The sequence below is a fragment of the Hippocampus guttulatus genome, chromosome 8, assembly GCF_054856545.1.
Source record: "Hippocampus guttulatus isolate MCC_2025c chromosome 8, RoL_Hgut_1.0, whole genome shotgun sequence".
Lineage (NCBI taxonomy): Eukaryota > Metazoa > Chordata > Actinopteri > Syngnathiformes > Syngnathidae > Hippocampus > Hippocampus guttulatus.
In genome coordinates, this window is record NC_141268.1 from 17,344,036 (window position 1) to 17,362,866 (window position 18,831).

Genomic DNA, 18,831 nt, shown 5'->3' on the forward strand with positions numbered 1-18,831 from the left:
AGGAAACCGGAGTGCCCGGAGAAAACCCACGCGGGGCCAGGGAAAACATGCAAACTCCACACAGGAGCTGGAATTGAACCCAGTACCTCTGCACTGTGAGATCGACGCGCTAACCACTGGACCACCGGGCCACTATGTACAGGATGACAAGTAAAAATATGAAACCATAAAAGCAAGATCAGAGCTACTGTATGTGAACAATAATGCATTATATCCAGAAATCCAATTTCAAATGCTCCTTCATAAAATGAGTCCATTCATCCATTATCTGATCCGCTTATCCAGAAGAGGGTCGGAGGCTAAAATGAGTCCTTACTTAGCAATTGCAAGTCCTTCTCTCTGTCTTTTCCAAATTGTCTGGAGAGCTCATATCTTACTTTTACTTGTTTCAGTTGCCATGGATACCTTGGACAAGGCATCTGATTGCATGCCACCATATAAACTCTCTTTCTCAAGTCTTTGACAAATTTGTCTGCAAAACCTATGTTCTAAGTAACTTCAAGCATCATCATTCGCACATGTTGTGATGCACCTACTGACATTTGCTAAACACACACACACACAGCAAAACATTGGACTTTAATGAAGCGGCCATCTATGGGATCTGATCTAAATCGGATTGAACATCTGTGAAAGGAACTGAAATATGCCATTTGGAGAAAACACCTGACCAGAAACCACTCGAGCAGTTAGCTCATGAAGCATGGGCCAAAACGCCTGTGGTCCATAAGTTACATTGAAAGTTACACAAATCATAGGCCATAGATATTTACCACCATGACAATGTTTGGAATGTTTCTTCTTTTTTTTTTTTTTTTTGTTTCGGCGAAATCCAACTGGGAACACTGAATTGGTAGGAACGTTTCACCCTGCACTTCAATTCCACTCGGTTGACTGAGCCGTTGTACAATACTCTCCAGTCGGTATCTGCACGCCATTGTGACTGTGTAGTACTGCATTTCACTTTCCTGTCGCTCACAGTCAGAAGCCTTTTCACACTTTTGAGTTTTTGAAGTCATAACGACAAGGGGAGAAAAAAAACGATGGCTTCGGACTCCTGGGCCCAGGCAGTGGACGAACAAGAGGCGGCGGCGGAATCAGTAAGTGTAAAAAGTGCTAGTTCATGTTGTGTTAGCCTTTAAGATGTTCAAAGACTCGGGCTTAGCGCCGGTCAAAATGAATGTTTACCTTTCGTCAATGCCCGACAATGTTTTAATACAAGGCTGAGTGTATGGCCGCGTCTACAGACAATTCCTTAGCCAAAACGCAAGCGCTAACATGCGCCATATTAGCTGGAAAAGAAGGTGCTGCGTGCCTTGCGCGTTGCTAGCTTGAGCAGATGCTACCTTTAACGTTAATTCATTGAGACAGCTTTAGCTGGCTGGCAAGTGAATGATGCAAGAGGTTCCAAAATAGCTAAGCTGAATAAGTACAAGCGTTGACTGCATCAGATTTGCGCTTGCCAAATTCTATGTTTCAGAGACACGTTTAAATCTTTAGGAGTTAAATATGTCGCAGTTGTTAAACAATTCCGTGAACGTGGTTTTGAAATCTAGTGATGTGTAAATTGTTTTCCCACAGATTGGAAACCTTCAATTAAAAGACAAGCCTGGAGAAAACGGTATGTTTACAGAGTTTCCAGACTTATTTTGAGTATGAATATGATATAATTTGATTTTGGTAATTTAGGAACATCTATACCTTCAGCAGGCGGTACTGTTGCAAAGTCAGGAGATAAGACTTCAGGAGACAAGACGACAGATGAAGATGAAAGCGGTGAGCTGGTGGGATCTTGTATTTGATAGATGGTTTTCTGCATTGCGCCACACTTCACATAATCTCACATGCTATATCATACACTCAGCACTCCATGGACAACTTTAAAATGATTTCCATTTCCAACAAAGTTTACACATGAAGGGATAGTGTATTTGTTCAAGTTTGTCAAGATCAATATTATTCATTTTTTCATATGTTATGCATTGTCCTTCAGCTCACTAATAATTTCACCCAGTTTTAAAGCACAATTTCTAATTTGATTTTTTTTCTTTTGTGCGCAGACGATAAAGCGGCCCAGTCGTTGCTGAACAAGTTGATCAGAAGTAATCTTGTCAACAACACAAATCAAGTTGAAGTGCTTCAAAAGGATCCCAACTCTCCACTGTACTCTGTCAAATCTTTTGAGGAGTTGCGACTGTAAGTGTATCGCCAGTTTAGCATGTGCCCTGACAGTGATTTGGAGCATATATAATTAATGAATAATGAGCACATGTGCATGCAGGTAATGCATTAAAGGACACGTTACGCATTAGCCACCTATTCAAAACATTTCCCAGGTGTTTCAATTGCATTTCTGTGAATACTTTTTATCAAAATCTGCACAAGACTCATACACTTATTTTTGTCTACCTGTTATATGTTTCTGTCTGATGTCAGTGAGTGATTGGGACTAAGCTATCTGATGGAGTAGCTTTTACTTGTGCCCACAGTATGGAGAGCGGCCACAAAATTATTTCCCAGTCATTGCTAAGGTGATGACAGTCGAGTCGACTTTGACTAATCAATGATGTTATGTTTTACTCGTTAATCAAATCACATTCAGATACTGTCATGGCCTTGCACACAACGCCTGTATGCTCGCTGCTCGTGACTTATAGTTGTAAAAATGCTACGCCATGACTGATTCCTTCCAGGTAGATGGAGTAGGAGTCATGTAAGGCATGTGCAGGTACTTTTAGTTAGACACGGGTGACAATACGAATAAGGCCTTTCACACTGCACATAGCCTAGCGAAGCACCCCCCCCCCCCAAGATGGCGCCCGAGTAGGCAGCCCTCGGCAAGTGCTCTTCAAGAGCCTTGCTTATTTGTTCTTTTTTGGTGTTTTTGTCTTTTGTTTTGTCACATTGTTTGTTGTTTCATCGTGTGGACCTGATATGGACTGTTTTCAGTGTTTTTTGGCCACGACATTCGTCAAAGGAGAAGTATCTGCTTGGTGGTTGCGCCTTCTCGGCAGCACGCCTGTACCAGCACAGATTTTGATTGGGAGGAATGTCGGCGCCATTGACTGTCGGTGCTGGACAGACCTGGGGCGCTTGTGTTTTTTGCGCCTGTAATGGGCAGCATTTTTCACAACCCCGTTTTGTTCAGTGGATATGTCGGCGCTGTTGGACAGTCGGCGTTGGTGCGGCTGGATGGATAGCTGCTGAAGTTGAGGATGAGGAGAGAGGAGCGTTGGCGCAGAGCGCCGATGCGTATTTGGAACCGAGAGTCGCCGCTTGGAATTGAAATGGATTTCCATGGGACAGGAGAAGTGAACCAATCTCTTTTTTCGTCAATGGATGCTACAGCTTCTTGTTGACTTTGAAACTTAGCTTGTAGCCGACGTGTGCACATTTTGAGCATGACGTCTCTGATCCACTGGTTAAAGGACACTTTGATTCTCTCCTCTTTCATCTCAAACTGCTTCAAACAACAAAGCGTGTGACGAAAAAGTGGTTAGGACTGCACGACTGTCCGTGTTTTATGTTATGTGTTGTGTTTATTGTTTTACTTTATGTTAACTGTTTTGTTAAGCGCTTTGTTACAGCTGCCGCTGTTGTGAAAGCGCTATATAAATCAGCATGTATTGTATTGTATTCATTGGATATGTGCTGCATTGGTGGTCGCTGCAGCGGCGGACGCACTCCTGTTGGGGGAAAATAAATTGTTTCACAGTTATGCGAAAGTGGGGTGAAAGTTGTGCAGAACGGTGGGAATTTCATTTGCAGTAAAGTTTTATTGTTGTATTCCTGTACCAAACTTGATCAATTGACCAAAGAGGTTTGTTGTATGTGCAGTAAACCACAGCTCCTCCAGGGTGTCTATGGCATGGGTTTTAATCGGCCCTCCAAAATCCAGGAAACTGCCTTACCCATGATGCTCGCTGAACCGTGAGTATGCTGTACATTGACTGTGCTTTACTACCTTTCTGAACTAAGTACCTTGAAATCCTGTGTGTAATACACCCCCACTCCCAAATCAACCACATACTGTATATATATTTTCCCCTGAATTCGTGTCTAATACAATACCCTGATGTGCTGTGATCATCTGGTTACATTTGTGCAAATGGATGTTTTTAATTCTTCCATAACAGTCTTGCTACACACAATAAAACATGATGGTTGAAAATTGCCATCTTTTTCACTCTCTTGGTCAAGCTCCTTCACCTGCACCGTTTGTTTTGAAGAGAGTGACACGTCTAAACAAGATGAACATGTTTTGTATCATATGAACACCCGTTAATGAGAGAGAGAGAAAATACAGATTTGGAATCATTTTGGGGGGGGGGATGCATACTATGTATGGTTCTATATAGTATACACTGATGACACAAACTAACTACTACATAGGAACTTGAGGTTTTGTTACACCGTCTGTTTCCACCCCCTCCCCATTTAGTCCACAGAATCTGATTGCCCAGTCTCAGTCAGGAACAGGAAAAACCGCTGCCTTTGTCCTCGCCATGCTCAGCCATGTCAATCCTGACAACAAATATCCCCAGGTTATTATTATTTTTTAAATTAATATCAGTAGTCTTATAGATGGGTTTAGTCCCAGCACTGAATGAGCCGCACTAAATCCTTTGCTTCTCTTCTTTCTTCTCCCATCAGTGCTTGTGTTTGTCACCCACCTATGAACTGGCGCTTCAGACCGGCAAAGTGATTGAGCAGATGGGCAAAAACTACCCTGAAGTCAAATTAGTTTATGCCATACGAGGAAATAGGCGTGAGTCTTTGCCCGCTCTACATGTCATATTGGGTGCCATCTTGAATATCTGGCGTGTTTTGTGTTGACAAGTTTCCCTCAAAACTTTGCAGTGCAACGAGGTGTGAAGCTTCAGGAACAGATCGTCATTGGCACACCCGGCACCATGCTGGACTGGTGCAGCAAGTTGAAGTTCATCGATCCCGAGAAGATTCGGGTGTTCGTGCTGGATGAGGCTGATGTCATGATCGCAACGCAGGGTCACAAAGACCAGAGTATCCGCATCCAGAGGTGAAAGTGAATGTTTAAAAAATAAATAAAACTCCCTGTTCTCCTGAAATAGTGTTAAAAAAACTCATTCGACCTACAGCATCATGAAGTGGTGTCATGTGAAATCTTAGAATTTCAATGAGTTTGTTTTACCATTTTGAACAGGAGAAAAAGAAAAAAAACCCCAAAACAATCACCTTTTTATATCACACTTGAGCCTGCTTACTGCACAGCCACAAACTTTTTTCCCTTTCTGCAGTGGAAGTATCAATAACTTTATTTCGCTGTTGCCTTCAATTAACAACATTGGTAATGGGTTGATGGTGCCCCTTTTAAAAGCCTATTGTGAACCCCTGCTAAGGTGATGGACTGTTGTGAGAGGCAAAAAGCTAAATAATTGACATGACATTGCCATGAGATACTCAAGATGGCAGCAAAGATTTTTTTCTGTCTAAATGAAGGTCCTCTTCTTGGTGAGCACCAAGACTGTGCCAAAGCAATATTAGTGAATGAGTTCAGCATATAATAGGGAATATGTCCCCACCTTACAATGTGCAGTTAGTTGAATTCTAAAGTTCCAAACCCTGAAGATGTACTGTATGTGTAAACTGTATTTTGTCTCCGTTTCGATTTTGAATTCTCACTCTACTTTTAAAAGGATGCTTAAGCTCAATTTGTTTCCTTGCCACGCAGAATGCTGCCCAAAAACTGCCAGATGTTGCTGTTCTCAGCCACGTTTGAGGAGACTGTGTGGGACTTCGCCAGGCGTATCGTGCCCGACCCAAATATCATCAAATTAAAAAGAGAGGAGGAGACGCTGGATACTATCAAACAGTACTATGTGCTGTGTAACAGCAAGGAGGAAAAGTTTGAAGCCCTGTGCAACATCTATGGTGCCATCACCATAGCCCAGGCTATGATTTTCTGCCACGTGAGAATCTCCCCTTCCTCAAGAACTTTCCAATTGATAGATTCTGAATGGTGTAATATTTTTCCTTGGAAACATTATGAAGTTTGGGCAGAGTTTAAAGAACCTTATTAAGAGCGAAGTCGGTTTAAGCAAAATAGTGTCTTTTTCCACATAAAGAAAAAATGTCTTGTTCCGTAAGTGTCAGGCTGGTATATGAATTGATGACTCTGCTTTCGGGCGGCCCGGTAGTCCAGTGGTTAGCATGTCGGCTTCACAGTGCAGAGGTACCGGGTTCGATTCCAGCTCCGGCCTCCCTGTGTGGAGTTTGCATGTTCTCCCCGGGCCTGCGTGGGTTTTCTCCGGGTGCTCCGGTTTCCTCCCACATTCCAAAAACATGCATGTCAGGCTGATTGGACGCTCTAAATTGTCCCTAGGTGTGTATGTGAGCGTGGATGGTTGTTCGTCTCTGTGTGCCCTGCGATTGGCTGGCAACTGATTCAGGGTGTCCCCCGCCTACTGCCCGGAGACGGCTGGGATAGGCTCCAGCACCCCCCGCGACCCTAGTGAGGATCAAGCGGTTCGGAAAATGGATGGATGGACTCTGCTTTCCTCTGTGCGATCCAGACAAGGAAGACCGCAGGCTGGCTGGCGGGGGAGCTTTCCAAAGAGAACCACCAGGTGGCGCTGCTCAGTGGGGAGATGCAAGTGGAGCAGAGGGCCGCAGTCATTGAACGCTTTCGAGATGGAAAGGAGAAGGTCCTTGTCACCACAAATGTCTGTGCCAGAGGTGAGGCACACATGCAAAACAAATTGAACATATTGGAACCCTCCTTTCACACTGTACTGTTAAAAAAAAAAACAAGCAAAACAAAAATACCTGGATTCAAGTTGGACATGTCACAAAATTGAGATGGGATGTTAAGTAGTTTTCTGTCTGTGCTTGCGGTACACCAGGAATTGATGTGGAGCAGGTATCAGTGGTGATCAATTTCGACCTGCCAGTCGACCAGGACGGTAACCCAGACAACGAGACATACCTGCACAGGATTGGCCGCACGGGTCGGTTCGGTAAAAGAGGGCTGGCCATCAACATGGTGGACAGCAGAATGAGTATGAACATCCTCAACAGGATCCAGGATCATTTTAGTAAGTATTTATTACTCTTGCTGTCATGTATCGCCTGTTGATCCAGTTGTCAAGACGGTTTACATGCAGGATAATCGGCCCGATTTCAGCCCCGAATCGCCCCTGCTGACAATCGCAGGTCAGGCTCACTTCTCGTAAAGGCTCCAAAGATAATCTTCGGTACGGAACGATCGAAACAGTTGTACCTGCGATTTATTTATTTTTTTCTTTCTCGTCACGTGGGGTCTCTCAGAGTTTGGAAGTCAGCTGACAATTTTAATATCTTGCCGTGTGAACCAGGCTTTACTAAAGGGCAGTTGACTTATTTTTATAGTTATTTTTGTTTGTGACAGTCTTTGTTCATCATAGTACACAATACTAATAAGACTGTGCAAAAAAAAAAATAACACGGATAATATCCACACAGGTCCCTGCATTTTTATTACAAGAACCCCCCCACCCCAATAACTTTTTTTCCCCCCCAGATAAGAAAATTGAAAAACTAGACACACACGACCTGGATGAAATTGAGAAAATCGCCAACTAAAAGACAAGCGTGCTGATGAAGTGGACGCCAGCCAGACCTGCTGTCTGTGCTCTGCAAAGACTGTATGCTTCTTTACGCTGTCTTTTTTTAAGTTTGTATTTTGTTTTAAGCCGTTGGGGGGTGGGAAAAAAAGAGCAAAACCACATTCACCGCACGTTTACACACATGTAATGAACTTCAGTCTGTGGAACATACCCCATTCTACTCTTTTTACTTCATGAAATAAAGTTTGAGTTTGTAATGCTGAAAAAAAAGCAACTCGCCGTGTACACATGATACTATCGATAGACTCCGAAAACCTGATTTGATTCTGCTGTTCATTCATATGTATTAACAGGTTCAATGAATGTATCCTCTTTAGGTCATTACAGCACTGACAGTCTGTAAAAAGGGTGAAGTTGGGTATGGTGGTGCTGCTGAACGCTAGTGCGCCATTTCGGATGATGACTGTGATGGATGGATTTAAGGGTCTATGCAAATTTAATGAATACCTGTGTTCACATAACAGAAATGAATCCCAAATGAACCTCAACTTTAGTTTCAGGGTGTGGAGCCAAATACCAAAACAGCTGCCAATGGAGATGGCAAACTATTAAGTCCTCAAAATACGAACATTTTAGATCATTCTGGGTTCTGCCCAGTCGAGCATCTCACACAATTTTAATTTGAGTATTAAGGCTGCTCAGCTGTAACATGTCGTCATTGTTTTTAAACGTTTGTCACGTGATGCTTAGTTTCTCTCCAGATTTCGACTGTTCAGGTCCGATGTCATTTTGTCTTGCAATCGCCTCTATCAGGGTTGGACTTGTGCTCCATTACATTCTTCTTCACACAAACTGCAAAGTTTTCAATGATTGTGCGTGAGTTAAATACACAAAAGCCTTCCTCAAGTGCATTATGTATACATATGGTTTTATCGAGAATGCAAAATATTGGACTTAACATGCTGAACGACACTTGAAATTTGTATCTATTGAACTCTTAAACCAAATGCTGAATTGATTTGAGGACCTATGCCAATCAGATTTACTGTGTTACAACACGGTTGCATGATAAGACGACGTGTACTTGTGTACACATTTAAAACTCTTCGGAACAAATTGTGTGACTGATTTATTGATGTCACTTCTGAGAAGTGCAAAAAAAAAAAAACATTCCTCATGAGGTTCAACTTTGACTGCCGCGACATTTGAGAGAGAGGGGAAAAAAATATTGGCAGTGTGTCCTTTTAACTTGTGAGATCAGTCCTCTGGGCCATTAAACCACAGAGAATGGTCAGTTTGAACATTGAACAAACCTCATTTGGTCCCCACTGGCACTACAAGACCGGTGGCGGTGGTACACTTCTAGTCATGGACTATTTGCAGAAAATATATTTGGTGCAGCCAAATTCAAGGCTCGCAACTGAGTGATAAATATCCACGTGGATCATCTGTGAGAACAAAAGCGTCTGCGCTTTCAATTGGATGCACAGTATACATAGTGGACGTGTGTGCACTTTCTATGTGGTCTACCACTATTTCAACACACACACAGCAGTTACACTCCACATGTTGTAAACCTTGTTTGATATAAAAAGCTACCCTGTGTTCATGTACACACAGTAAGTAGTCGTAAAAAGTAACGTGCTTAGAACAAGGTAGGCTCAATGTGGGTTGGTGTTTGGTCGATAGGCTGAGCTGCATTCGCGGACACAGTTATGTATTCGTTGGAATAAAAATGTGTAGGTGGTCATCTGTTTGCAGTGTCCAATGTGTCATTTGAAAGACCCAGTATTAACTAGAAAGGGTTAAATAAAACATTTTTATTACACGGACGTTCACATTTGAGTTTGTGCATCACTCGAGTCTCCAGTTGAGGTTGGCGGTGACGGCAGCAGATCTGATGGAAGACGCAAAATACAGCTTGTTTCGTGATTAACAGAAGCAACGTCAACACAGCATTGCATGCCACAAAATATGGCGCAAAGGTGCACATTCACAATCAGATACGGTCAAAAAGTGCAACAACGCTTCAGTCATGATCAGCACAACTACAAGATAGTTTACAGTTGTTGCCAAAAAGCTTGCTTCAACTACATCAGGCGTGGGCAAACATTTGTGCTCAAGGACACGTTGGTTTTAGGGACACGTCTATTTTAATAACTCCTTTTTAAAAATGTATTTCATCTGCCATTTATTTCTGCAACGTAGAAAGTGCAATCTGTCTGTTTATTTGACTATTTTTTTATTTGCAATCAATTAAAATAGGATAAAATAATTCCAAATATATACATTTTATTTCACCAATTTGAAGAACAAATGAATGTAACAAATGTGACAAAACTCCACAAAATCGCAGCTATGTTTGGGGCGAACATAATTCTTATCGGTTGCCACAGCACAAGCCAAGGTTACTGGTGAGTACAGACCATCCCTTGTTTCTTACGGTAGGTTTATTGTGCAACTAACTTCTTTTCACACTTCTGACAGGTACAGATGCTGTAAAGCGATGGGATGAAGGCAGAGCTGCCTTCAGCAAGACTTCCTCTCTTTAATGTCATCAAAGAGTACGTTGCCTGTACAATTCTTTAAGGTTTGGCCAACCCATAAAGGATGAATTAAATTCTACCTGATTTGTATGAAAGAAAAACAAAACATTGAAATTATAGTGAAATAAAACATGTGGCACAACTACTCAACGGTTTTGTTTCTTCCATCCTCATTTACCTGACTCTCTGTAGTCCACCCTGGTGAGGAAGAGGCCGCGGGCCGGAGCAACGACATTGTGTGGATAAGCCAGAGAGTCTCGAGACTCCAGGATGTCTTTCAGCTTGGTAAGTGAGATCCTTCCTTGGCCCACGGCCACGAGGGCTCCCGTCATTCTTCGCACCTGAAACAACAACGGCGTGGCTTGATTCGGGATCTTTGCATACAATCAAAAAGAAATAATGCGGCGCACCTTTGGTGCTCTCAAGGCACACTAATGTGCCACGGCACACTGGTTGGGAATCGCTGGTCTAACATGGCATCAAATATATGCCATAAAAATATTTAGCGCCATCCACACAATGAACTCAAAAGTGTCTTGTAATGGAAAATAACCATCTCGTTTCTACCTCATTGGAAGCCTAACCGGCAGCAGAACATTACGGAACATACCTGCTTGTAGAGAAAAGATTTGCTTTGAAAAGTCAACTCCCAGAATGGAATTTCTCTGCAAGACACACATGGAAACAACATGTAAAATGATTCCATATGCAAATGCCGTGTCTGCCAAGTTGTAAGGGCAAATAAATATCTTCAGTGCTTATTTTATTAGGTTGTATAATTTCACACTTAGGTGGGCAGGCCTTTTATTCTTTTATCATATTATGTCGACTTTTCATAGTTTAAAAAAAAAATCCATCAATCCTGTTTACCTGTGGAAGTGCTCACATACAAACGCTCTTCCTGGCTGTATGCTGGCGACATCCAGCGTCTTCACGGGGTTTCTAAAAGGCATGTCGGAGTTAACTGCCCTGAAGCTGCTGAAGTCGTGAGTTCCGACCAACATGGCTGCCGCCTCCCTCATGGCTTCCACATCGAGCTCCCTGACCACAAACGCATGGTGTGACCGAAGGCACAGATCAATAGAATTCTTTTGAAACAAGTGCAGCAGAAAACAAGTGTAGCAGCAAACAAATAAAAAACACACCAAAAGCTAATACTTTTTATGCTGACTGAACTGAGGCGTGAGGTTAGAGGCACATTGTTCCACCAATTTATATTCAAAGGCGCCCCCTTTTTATTTTTCAATAAGTACATGACTTCACTTCAGGGCCATTTGACTAGAACGGTTCACTTGTAGATGTGTGAAATGAAACACATTTTAAACTCCATGTTCCATTAATAGCCGTGGAATAATTCAATGGTTAACTTGCACATATTTCTGAGTCATAACGCCACGTGAGAGCGTCGAGCATGCCAAAGCGAGGCTTGATCAGGGGGGAGAGGGAGAGGGGTGGCGCCTGCTTTCCCCCCAACAAACTAATGTCAGCTGAGCTCTCAAATATGATCCGATAGAAAGAGAGAGCGTAACACAGCGGGCAGCGGGGAATGAAGGGAATGTCTCGCTAATTAAAAGCATGATGCCTTCATTTAGGATCTAGAAAATGAGAGTTGGTCCAAAATGAAGGAGGTGGAAAACGTGATCATCATTGACACTCTGGCTAAGCATGTGAAAGGAAGTGCTTCGTGGCATCAGAGCAGATTCACATATTCCACCGGGGGTCATCCGACACCAAGTGTAAACATTAAAAGGATTGTTTGAACCAACATGAATTCGTACGGCTACATCGCCTTAAAGGCAACAAGTACATCATCGTGCGAGTAAACACTGACTCACGTTTTCAACTGTGACATGAAGACTGAGCAAATCCATGTTGGCATCTAAGGCATATTTTAACATCAAAACTGCATTTTCTTCTCGGTTAAATGAATAATGAATAGGTAATCATACATCTGCACTTAGTTACAATTCAAACCAGAACTAGTTAACTTCAACTATGCCTCCATTTAGCGTAGAGGTGTCCACACCAGGGCTCCGGGGCCATTTGCGGCCCGCTGTCCATGTCTTAGCAGGCTGTAGAACATACAAAAGGAATTTGACATGGGTTGCAACACTAAAAAGTGGGAGGACTGCGACACACTTGATTACTATTATGACTACTACTATGACTACCACTACTACGACTACGGCTACGTTTGTTTTATATTCAACTTTTCTGAAAACAAAAACACCACATTAGCGTTTGCTTTCAGTTAACAGGCTACTTCCTGCTTTCGAACCAATGACACGAGACTAGGGGACATTACCAAATAGTTCAATAAGCAACCAAACAGCCCCCCCCCCAAAAAAAATAATTATTTAAAAAACAATGGTTTCATGAATCTATCGGTCTAATGTAATGTAAAAAAAATTGTGCAATGCGTTTCTGTTCATTTTCTCCATTCGGTTCGTTAACATCCTACTTCCTGTTTCATGAAGGATGATGGAAGACAAAGGAGCAATACATTTTTTTTTTCTGAAGCGGAGAGACTTATTGACAATTTCAATGGCACACATTTGAAAAATATCATCTATCCTTATACTAGCCATCTGCTACTTTAAAGTTCACAGGAAAGAAAAAAAAATCTACCATTTGCATTCAAGGGTAGTGGGAATGTTTCCATGTTGCGCAACAAAAATGAGAAAAACACTTATCCAGACTCGCACCAAATGTTAACGCACGCTTCCCATCGACACATTTTCATGAAGATATATGTCGCTTTTGTGTAATGCTGCTACCGAACCTAACCTGTGGCAGCAGATGAGAGGAGAGAAGAGGATGATATTTCTTTCAGTGGCAATGGGGAGTGATGATGAAGGAGCGGATCAAACGGGAGGGCGGGGTTGCTCATGGGCGCAAATCTGAGGCGGATGCTGAAAATGTGAGCAAAAGGAAGAATGGAGGGAAGCAAAGCAGGGGAAGACTGATCGGGAGAAAGAGAGAGAGGGTGACGTGTGGGTGTTGCTCGGCATGCGTATGAGCCCGCAGCTTATCTTGGCCTACTTTCTCCCTCTCCCTAAAAAAAAAAAAAAAGACAAATGCTCATACAGTATGTACTCCCTAAAATGTGTTCCTTCATGCTCCTCCTTCCAATTCCAGCCAAGAGAACAACTTGCTGTAAGCAGAGAATCTCTTCCAAAAGCACCCCCCCCCCTCGCCTCAACATCCATCGTTTCCCACATCTCTTGCCTGTCCTTTGTTTGTTTTTGGGACGTCGGCTCAGAAAACATTTGACTTGAGTTGACTGGCCCTAATTTGCAGTTGCGACTGAGCACATGTGGATTATTCATGTGTCTAACATGCCATTGTTTCTGCAAGGCTTGTTCGCAGCGTATTGGGGGGGGGGGGGGTTGTGTGTGTAGTCTGAGCTCAGGCTTTCAGCCCGGTTTCCGTATGCACGGGAATCATACTCGCACACACATGCACACACATGGTTGACTCACGTGTGGCGGAGATTCCAGCACATGTCGCGCTCTCCAAGGGGAAGCTGAGCAGGCTGAGAGACACCCAGGGCGATGCGGTAGACATACGTCCGGGAGAGTGCTCGGAAACGGGCGTGGAAATCATCGGGCACGCGATAGGCGCGGGTAACGCTGGCAAAGGGGAAAACATTTAGAAATCAATATGTGAACAAGCGCTCTTTGGTCTGGCCAGTGTGTCACTCGGACTTTTGATCCGATTGCAGCCATGACATCTTTACATACACTCCCCCTCCAAAATTATTGGAACAGTGAGGTGGACTCCTTATTTTCCATGACTGTACCATACTATACATTTGGTGCAACTGATCTGTGGGCTTCTTTTGTTTTCTTACAAATCGCTCAGCATGCCCAGGTCATCGAATTCTGATAGTGTCCTTCATTGAGCGTTCTCGTCAGACTACTCCAATTCTACTTTTAATATCATGTGATCACACTGACAGAGTCATCATTAGGATTCATCCTCTGGTGGCAATTTTTCTCAGTTTACATGGTTATCCATCCAGTACTTCAACTATTTTAGCCTGGGTCAAAGTCCACCACTGTGGGGGCGAGAGACGAGCAGACCAACATTTTCTTGTTTCAAGTACTGTCTCAAGCATGGCTAATGCAACGACTGATCAAAAGCATCCTTCAAAAAAAAAAAAAAATGGAACAGATGGTTTTCTAATGCAAGCCATATACACTGCGCATGGGTCTTTGTCTAAAATGCCAATGATGCAGCTTTTATACAAAAGCCACAGCCATTGTCAGAGAACGCAAAGCTCAAAGGAGCTAAGCGCTTCCGCTCAAAATATTGAGCATTAGTTCTGGATGAGACGCGCTCTGATTCAGAATCGCCTTTATTGTCATTGTATAGCTTACAATGAAATTTGGGTGCCACTCCTTAGTGCATTTCGGGGGGGAAAAAATAAATAAAATAAATACAACACTCAACGATGTGCATCCAGCAGGGGGACACGGTATACTTCCTGCGGTATACTTCCTGCGTGTGACATTTCAACCACTGTCTCTTTTGATTTCTCGTCAAGTGGTGGGAAACAATGAATCAGTCTGTGTGAGGTATTTCAATGTAATTAAGGTCGGCGCCATTTCCTGTCAGGACATCTGCTTTGAATTCATACGATGCGCAATGGCGAACCACCAGATTTAGAAGCCACATTGGGAAATCCTTGTTAGATGTGAGTTATGCATTTTTCTTTTTCTCAAATCTTAATGAGCTGTTTCGTTGATCAGCTGTCAAAAACGGAAAACGAAACCCGATCGTTTTCCGTTTTTGACAGTTTTCACAACATTTCAACATTCGGTGAGGGACAAAGGCCGTAAATGTACGGTATATGCTGTACTGTTATATTCATTACAATGCACATTATAATAAAAAAATAAAAATAAAAAACACTTTTTAAAATAAAAGCCTCACCCTAATACATGTCCTACCCCCTAATGGCCACTTTGTACTCTCTGCAGTCTTCAGCCACTCCTCTATGAAGCAATCTTAGTTCTTATTCTCATTTATTATTCATAAATGTTCTGCTTAATTTTATGACCGCTAAGAGAAAGCATTTGTGTTATCTTGTGCATAAAAATATATTTTGTAATTAATCGCCAACTTTTACTTGATTTTTATAGCACCGCAGGTGGTTAACAAACAAAACCGGTTCCAAAATAGCCGACTTTTGTTCCAGGCAAAGTGGACAAACAAGCAACGTTGCGGCGATAACGACATTGAACCCAAGCACTAACGGATCATGTGATCAAGATATTGCCATGGTATGAAATTATATGCAATACATGTACACATGCACTTTATTGGTGAATTGCTATTTCTAGTACACCCCCCCCATTCCCCAATTTTTTGTAGTTGAACACTTCGACACACAGCTAAGTGGTGACGCCGCAACACTCACTAATAGTGTTGGTTAGCATCCTCATGCATGTGCAAGCAGGAGGTGACCATCTGTGGGTGGCATGGCGGAGACCGATGATGTTCAACACTATGCATCATGCATGCACGTACGGGCTGAGTTCCGTTCACCGACTTACATTATAGATCTCCGTGCCTCTGTGTATGCGAGCATGTGCCCAGTGCACGAGAAGAGAAACTAGGTTACGAGGGAGGGGATTGGATGCGACACTTGGGACAGGAAAGCTTTACGTCTTCTAACATAGCACCTGCTGAAATGTGAAGTGACAGACAGCATTTGCCACTTGCACAAACAAACACACCCAAGCACATTAAAACACCACAACACACGCACTCAATTACTTCTATTATACACGAAGATTGTATTCTCTATTTTTTTCTTCCCGTATCGAAAATGCGAGGGCCCATGTGTGATTCCTGCGAGTGTTTTTGTGGCACAGTATATCTCATTTATTGTAAATAATACATGTTGTATCTAAACTTAGGGTTTCACTTTTTTTTCCCTAACTCCAGACCCATTACAATTTCAGGTCCTCCCCGCCATTCTAAGTGACTGACACACATTATCCAGTTCTACAACATTGTCATATCGAGCACCGATCGAATGATGTAGAACAGACATAATGCTATTAGAACAAAACCTGATGAAAGAAGCTGTTTGCCAAGTAACTGTTTGTACTTTACAATCAGTAAAATAACTTGCAGTCTTTTTACTGACGTGTCAATAGAGGACCCAATAAAAACTCACCCAGGACCTGTTTTGGTTCCCAAACTTGGGAATTAAATTCTAACTGGTCGAGGCAGTTGCATACATGCATACTACAGAGCAAAAAGCGGAGCCGAGATAATCCCTTCTAACCTTTTCTTTGCAGGTTGGGAGGATTAGTGGGATGCAAGTGGGATGCTGGGAGCTTGCCTCCTTCCTTCCTACGTCTCTCCCCTGTCTCTTTCCCGAATGGCTCATTCTCCTTCACACTCTCACCTCTCTGTCTGTTCTGCAATCCATTTGAAGCTCGATGTCATCCCACTGCCACGGTCTTGACACATATACTGTACACTCATGTGTTGGGAGCGATCATGAGGGGTACCATGGGAAATGATCCAATTGTACTACTGAAACCTATTACTTATTAATCACAAATATATCTTTGTTCATCTATTTATGCCAATGACATATAGCGACAAGCGGAACAGTTATATGTTTTTCCATTAGATGACAAAAGGTACGTTGATTTTTTTGTGTCATTTTACTTGTCACGTTTATCATAAGATTTTTTTTTCCCCAATCTAAAACGGGTCCCTCGGCTCAATAAAGCTTGGAATACTATACTATTAGATTAGTTCCGCCAAACATTGAATTAACGTACCTAATTTGCTCAGCCTTGAGGTGGAAATTGAGCGCCTCAACTAAAATCTCCTCAGTAAACGGTGGCTTGTCGTTCTTGCGCTGAAAATCAAAGTGGGCTGAGTTGGAGAGAGCGTGGACGCCTCTGTCTGTCCTGCTGGAAATGGACAGAGACACTGGGTTGTGTGGCCTCAGTCTTCTTAATGCATCCTTCATGGAGCCACAGGAGGAAAAAAAGAAAGTAGACAACATAAAATAAGACCTTAACTTTAAGATCCAGCCATCCAATTTGTACACATCATTAAGTTCTGATGCAAGATGGGATCAATCCCAGCTGACTTGTGACCCACATTGTGCCTTGTGTATGAAATGTTCAATATAAATCAAACAGCATTGCCTTGCCTTCTGAGAGGTGGTGGACACCCAATAAATGAGGTTTCACTGGTGTTTTTCTACCTTAAACATACACTAAGCGCCTTAACACTTTACATAGAACACAAAGAATCATTCACACGGACAATTTAGAGTCTTCAGTTAACCGACAATGAACGGGTTGCTCCCAACTTATTGTCAGATAAATAGATTCTGCTCAAACGAGTGGATAATTGGTTACTCTCAATTACAATGCAGCTTTGTTTTTCAATTTTCTTCACAAATATATTTTAATATTACTGAGTAGGCATGAATTGCGTCGACTTCGTTACCTCCAAGTAATCTTGGACACCTTTTTTCTCCAGTTGATGTGGAGGTACTTTGACTGCGCCACTGTACAAAACACAAATAGTTTGTTATGATTATTATGGTAAATACATAATGTGTACGTGAAGAATGACCTACCTGTATTTAGTTCCAATATATTGGAAAAAGATAAGGTAACGTGCCTGGTTGTACATGACCTCTTTCGGTCTCTTTTGTTGTGCATATTAAAAGTGTCGCATGTGTAAATTATATGGGGGGGGGGGCACTTTTGCGAAAACGGCGTTGAAAACCTGTTAACTGATAAACGTCGCGCTGGTGTGAGAGTTAGAAAATACCGATCGACATGCTCCGAGTTGGATCCGCGTGTAGGCACAGACGGATTTGTAGTCCGGAAGTAAAGGCTTAAGCACCCACCGACGACTCCTTTATCGACATTTGATCTGCTAAAGCGCAAAATGCAAAAATAATATAATGATCATAATAATAAAAATACAATGGTTCCACATCGAACCCCGCTTCCACCGTTTTGAAGACCTTCTGGAGGACGTTCTCTGTTTTGAATGGTGTCGCTTTTTGATTACGCCATCATGCGTCGCCAAATCTTGCGTTTTGTCCTCCGTGGTTCTGTTCCAATGAAAAGCAATGACCAAAAACATTTTCAATAGACAATCACGAAGAGCCACGTTAAAGTTGTGGAAACGTTTTAGGACGTTTACGGACTAAATACACTATAAATAATCTTACCTACCTACAAGCCTCCATGTCGGAGATGATCCAATTTGTCCTATTATAGTGGGAATACACATTAATGTGGATTTTGTTCGCCTTGCCGTGTAAATGGTGATTAAATGAAGCATTCTCATTAATGCAGCAGTGTGTAAAATATACATTTTCCACGATAATTACTTTATTTTTTTTAATCTGTAGTTTACTTGAGTACTTATTTTTCTGACAACTTTCTACGTTTACTTCCACAAGTTGAAAATAGATACCTACTTCATCCATGCATTTTCTAATCCTTTTATGCTCACAAGGGTCGCGGTCGTGCTGGAGGCAATCCCAGCTGTTTTCGGGCAGTAGGCGGGGTACACCCTGAACTGGTTGCGAGCCAATCGCACGGCACACATTGACGCACAACCATTCGCCGTCCCAATCAAACTGCCATGCACGTTTTTGTAACGTGAAAGGAAAACCCACACACGCACAGGTGAACATG

At 42.5% G+C, this 18,831-nt stretch overlaps 2 protein-coding genes and 1 long non-coding RNA gene across 5 annotated transcripts; 2 read left to right on the plus strand and 1 right to left on the minus strand.

Annotated features, from left to right (window-relative positions):
* Positions 1–891: 891 nt before the first annotated feature.
* LOC147201541 (ATP-dependent RNA helicase DDX19B) lies at positions 892–9,337 on the plus strand. Of its 3 annotated transcripts, none has more exons than XM_086117632.1 (12): positions 892–1,100; positions 1,582–1,621; positions 1,690–1,776; positions 2,061–2,196; positions 3,838–3,930; positions 4,442–4,544; positions 4,654–4,768; positions 4,861–5,038; positions 5,711–5,948; positions 6,552–6,714; positions 6,882–7,073; positions 7,538–9,337. In XM_086117632.1, the coding sequence occupies exons 1-12, from the start codon at positions 1,044–1,046 to the stop codon at positions 7,597–7,599; spliced, it is 1,464 nt and encodes a 487-aa protein (XP_085973758.1). In that variant the 5' UTR covers positions 892–1,043; the 3' UTR covers positions 7,600–9,337. The 3 variants fall into 3 exon arrangements, with proteins under 3 accessions (XP_085973758.1, XP_085973759.1, XP_085973760.1); XM_086117633.1 differs by having other exon boundaries at positions 1,708–1,776; XM_086117634.1 differs by having other exon boundaries at positions 1,711–1,776.
* A 51-nt stretch (positions 9,338–9,388) lies between these two features.
* Positions 9,389–18,654, minus strand: pusl1 (pseudouridine synthase like 1). Its single transcript, XM_086117635.1, has 10 exons — positions 18,612–18,654; positions 18,364–18,399; positions 17,754–18,239; positions 17,621–17,681; positions 16,939–17,126; positions 13,612–13,761; positions 11,000–11,170; positions 10,740–10,794; positions 10,308–10,470; positions 9,389–9,480 (listed from the first exon to the last, which is right to left on the minus strand). The coding sequence occupies exons 3-10, from the start codon at positions 17,807–17,809 to the stop codon at positions 9,419–9,421; spliced, it is 906 nt and encodes a 301-aa protein (XP_085973761.1). The 5' UTR covers positions 17,810–18,239; positions 18,364–18,399; positions 18,612–18,654; the 3' UTR covers positions 9,389–9,418.
* On the plus strand, positions 14,508–16,581 carry LOC147201543 (uncharacterized). The gene is made up of 3 exons (XR_015101601.1): positions 14,508–14,828; positions 15,277–15,417; positions 16,444–16,581. It is a non-coding gene; the product is annotated as an uncharacterized LOC147201543 (long non-coding RNA).
* Positions 18,655–18,831: the final 177 nt, after the last annotated feature.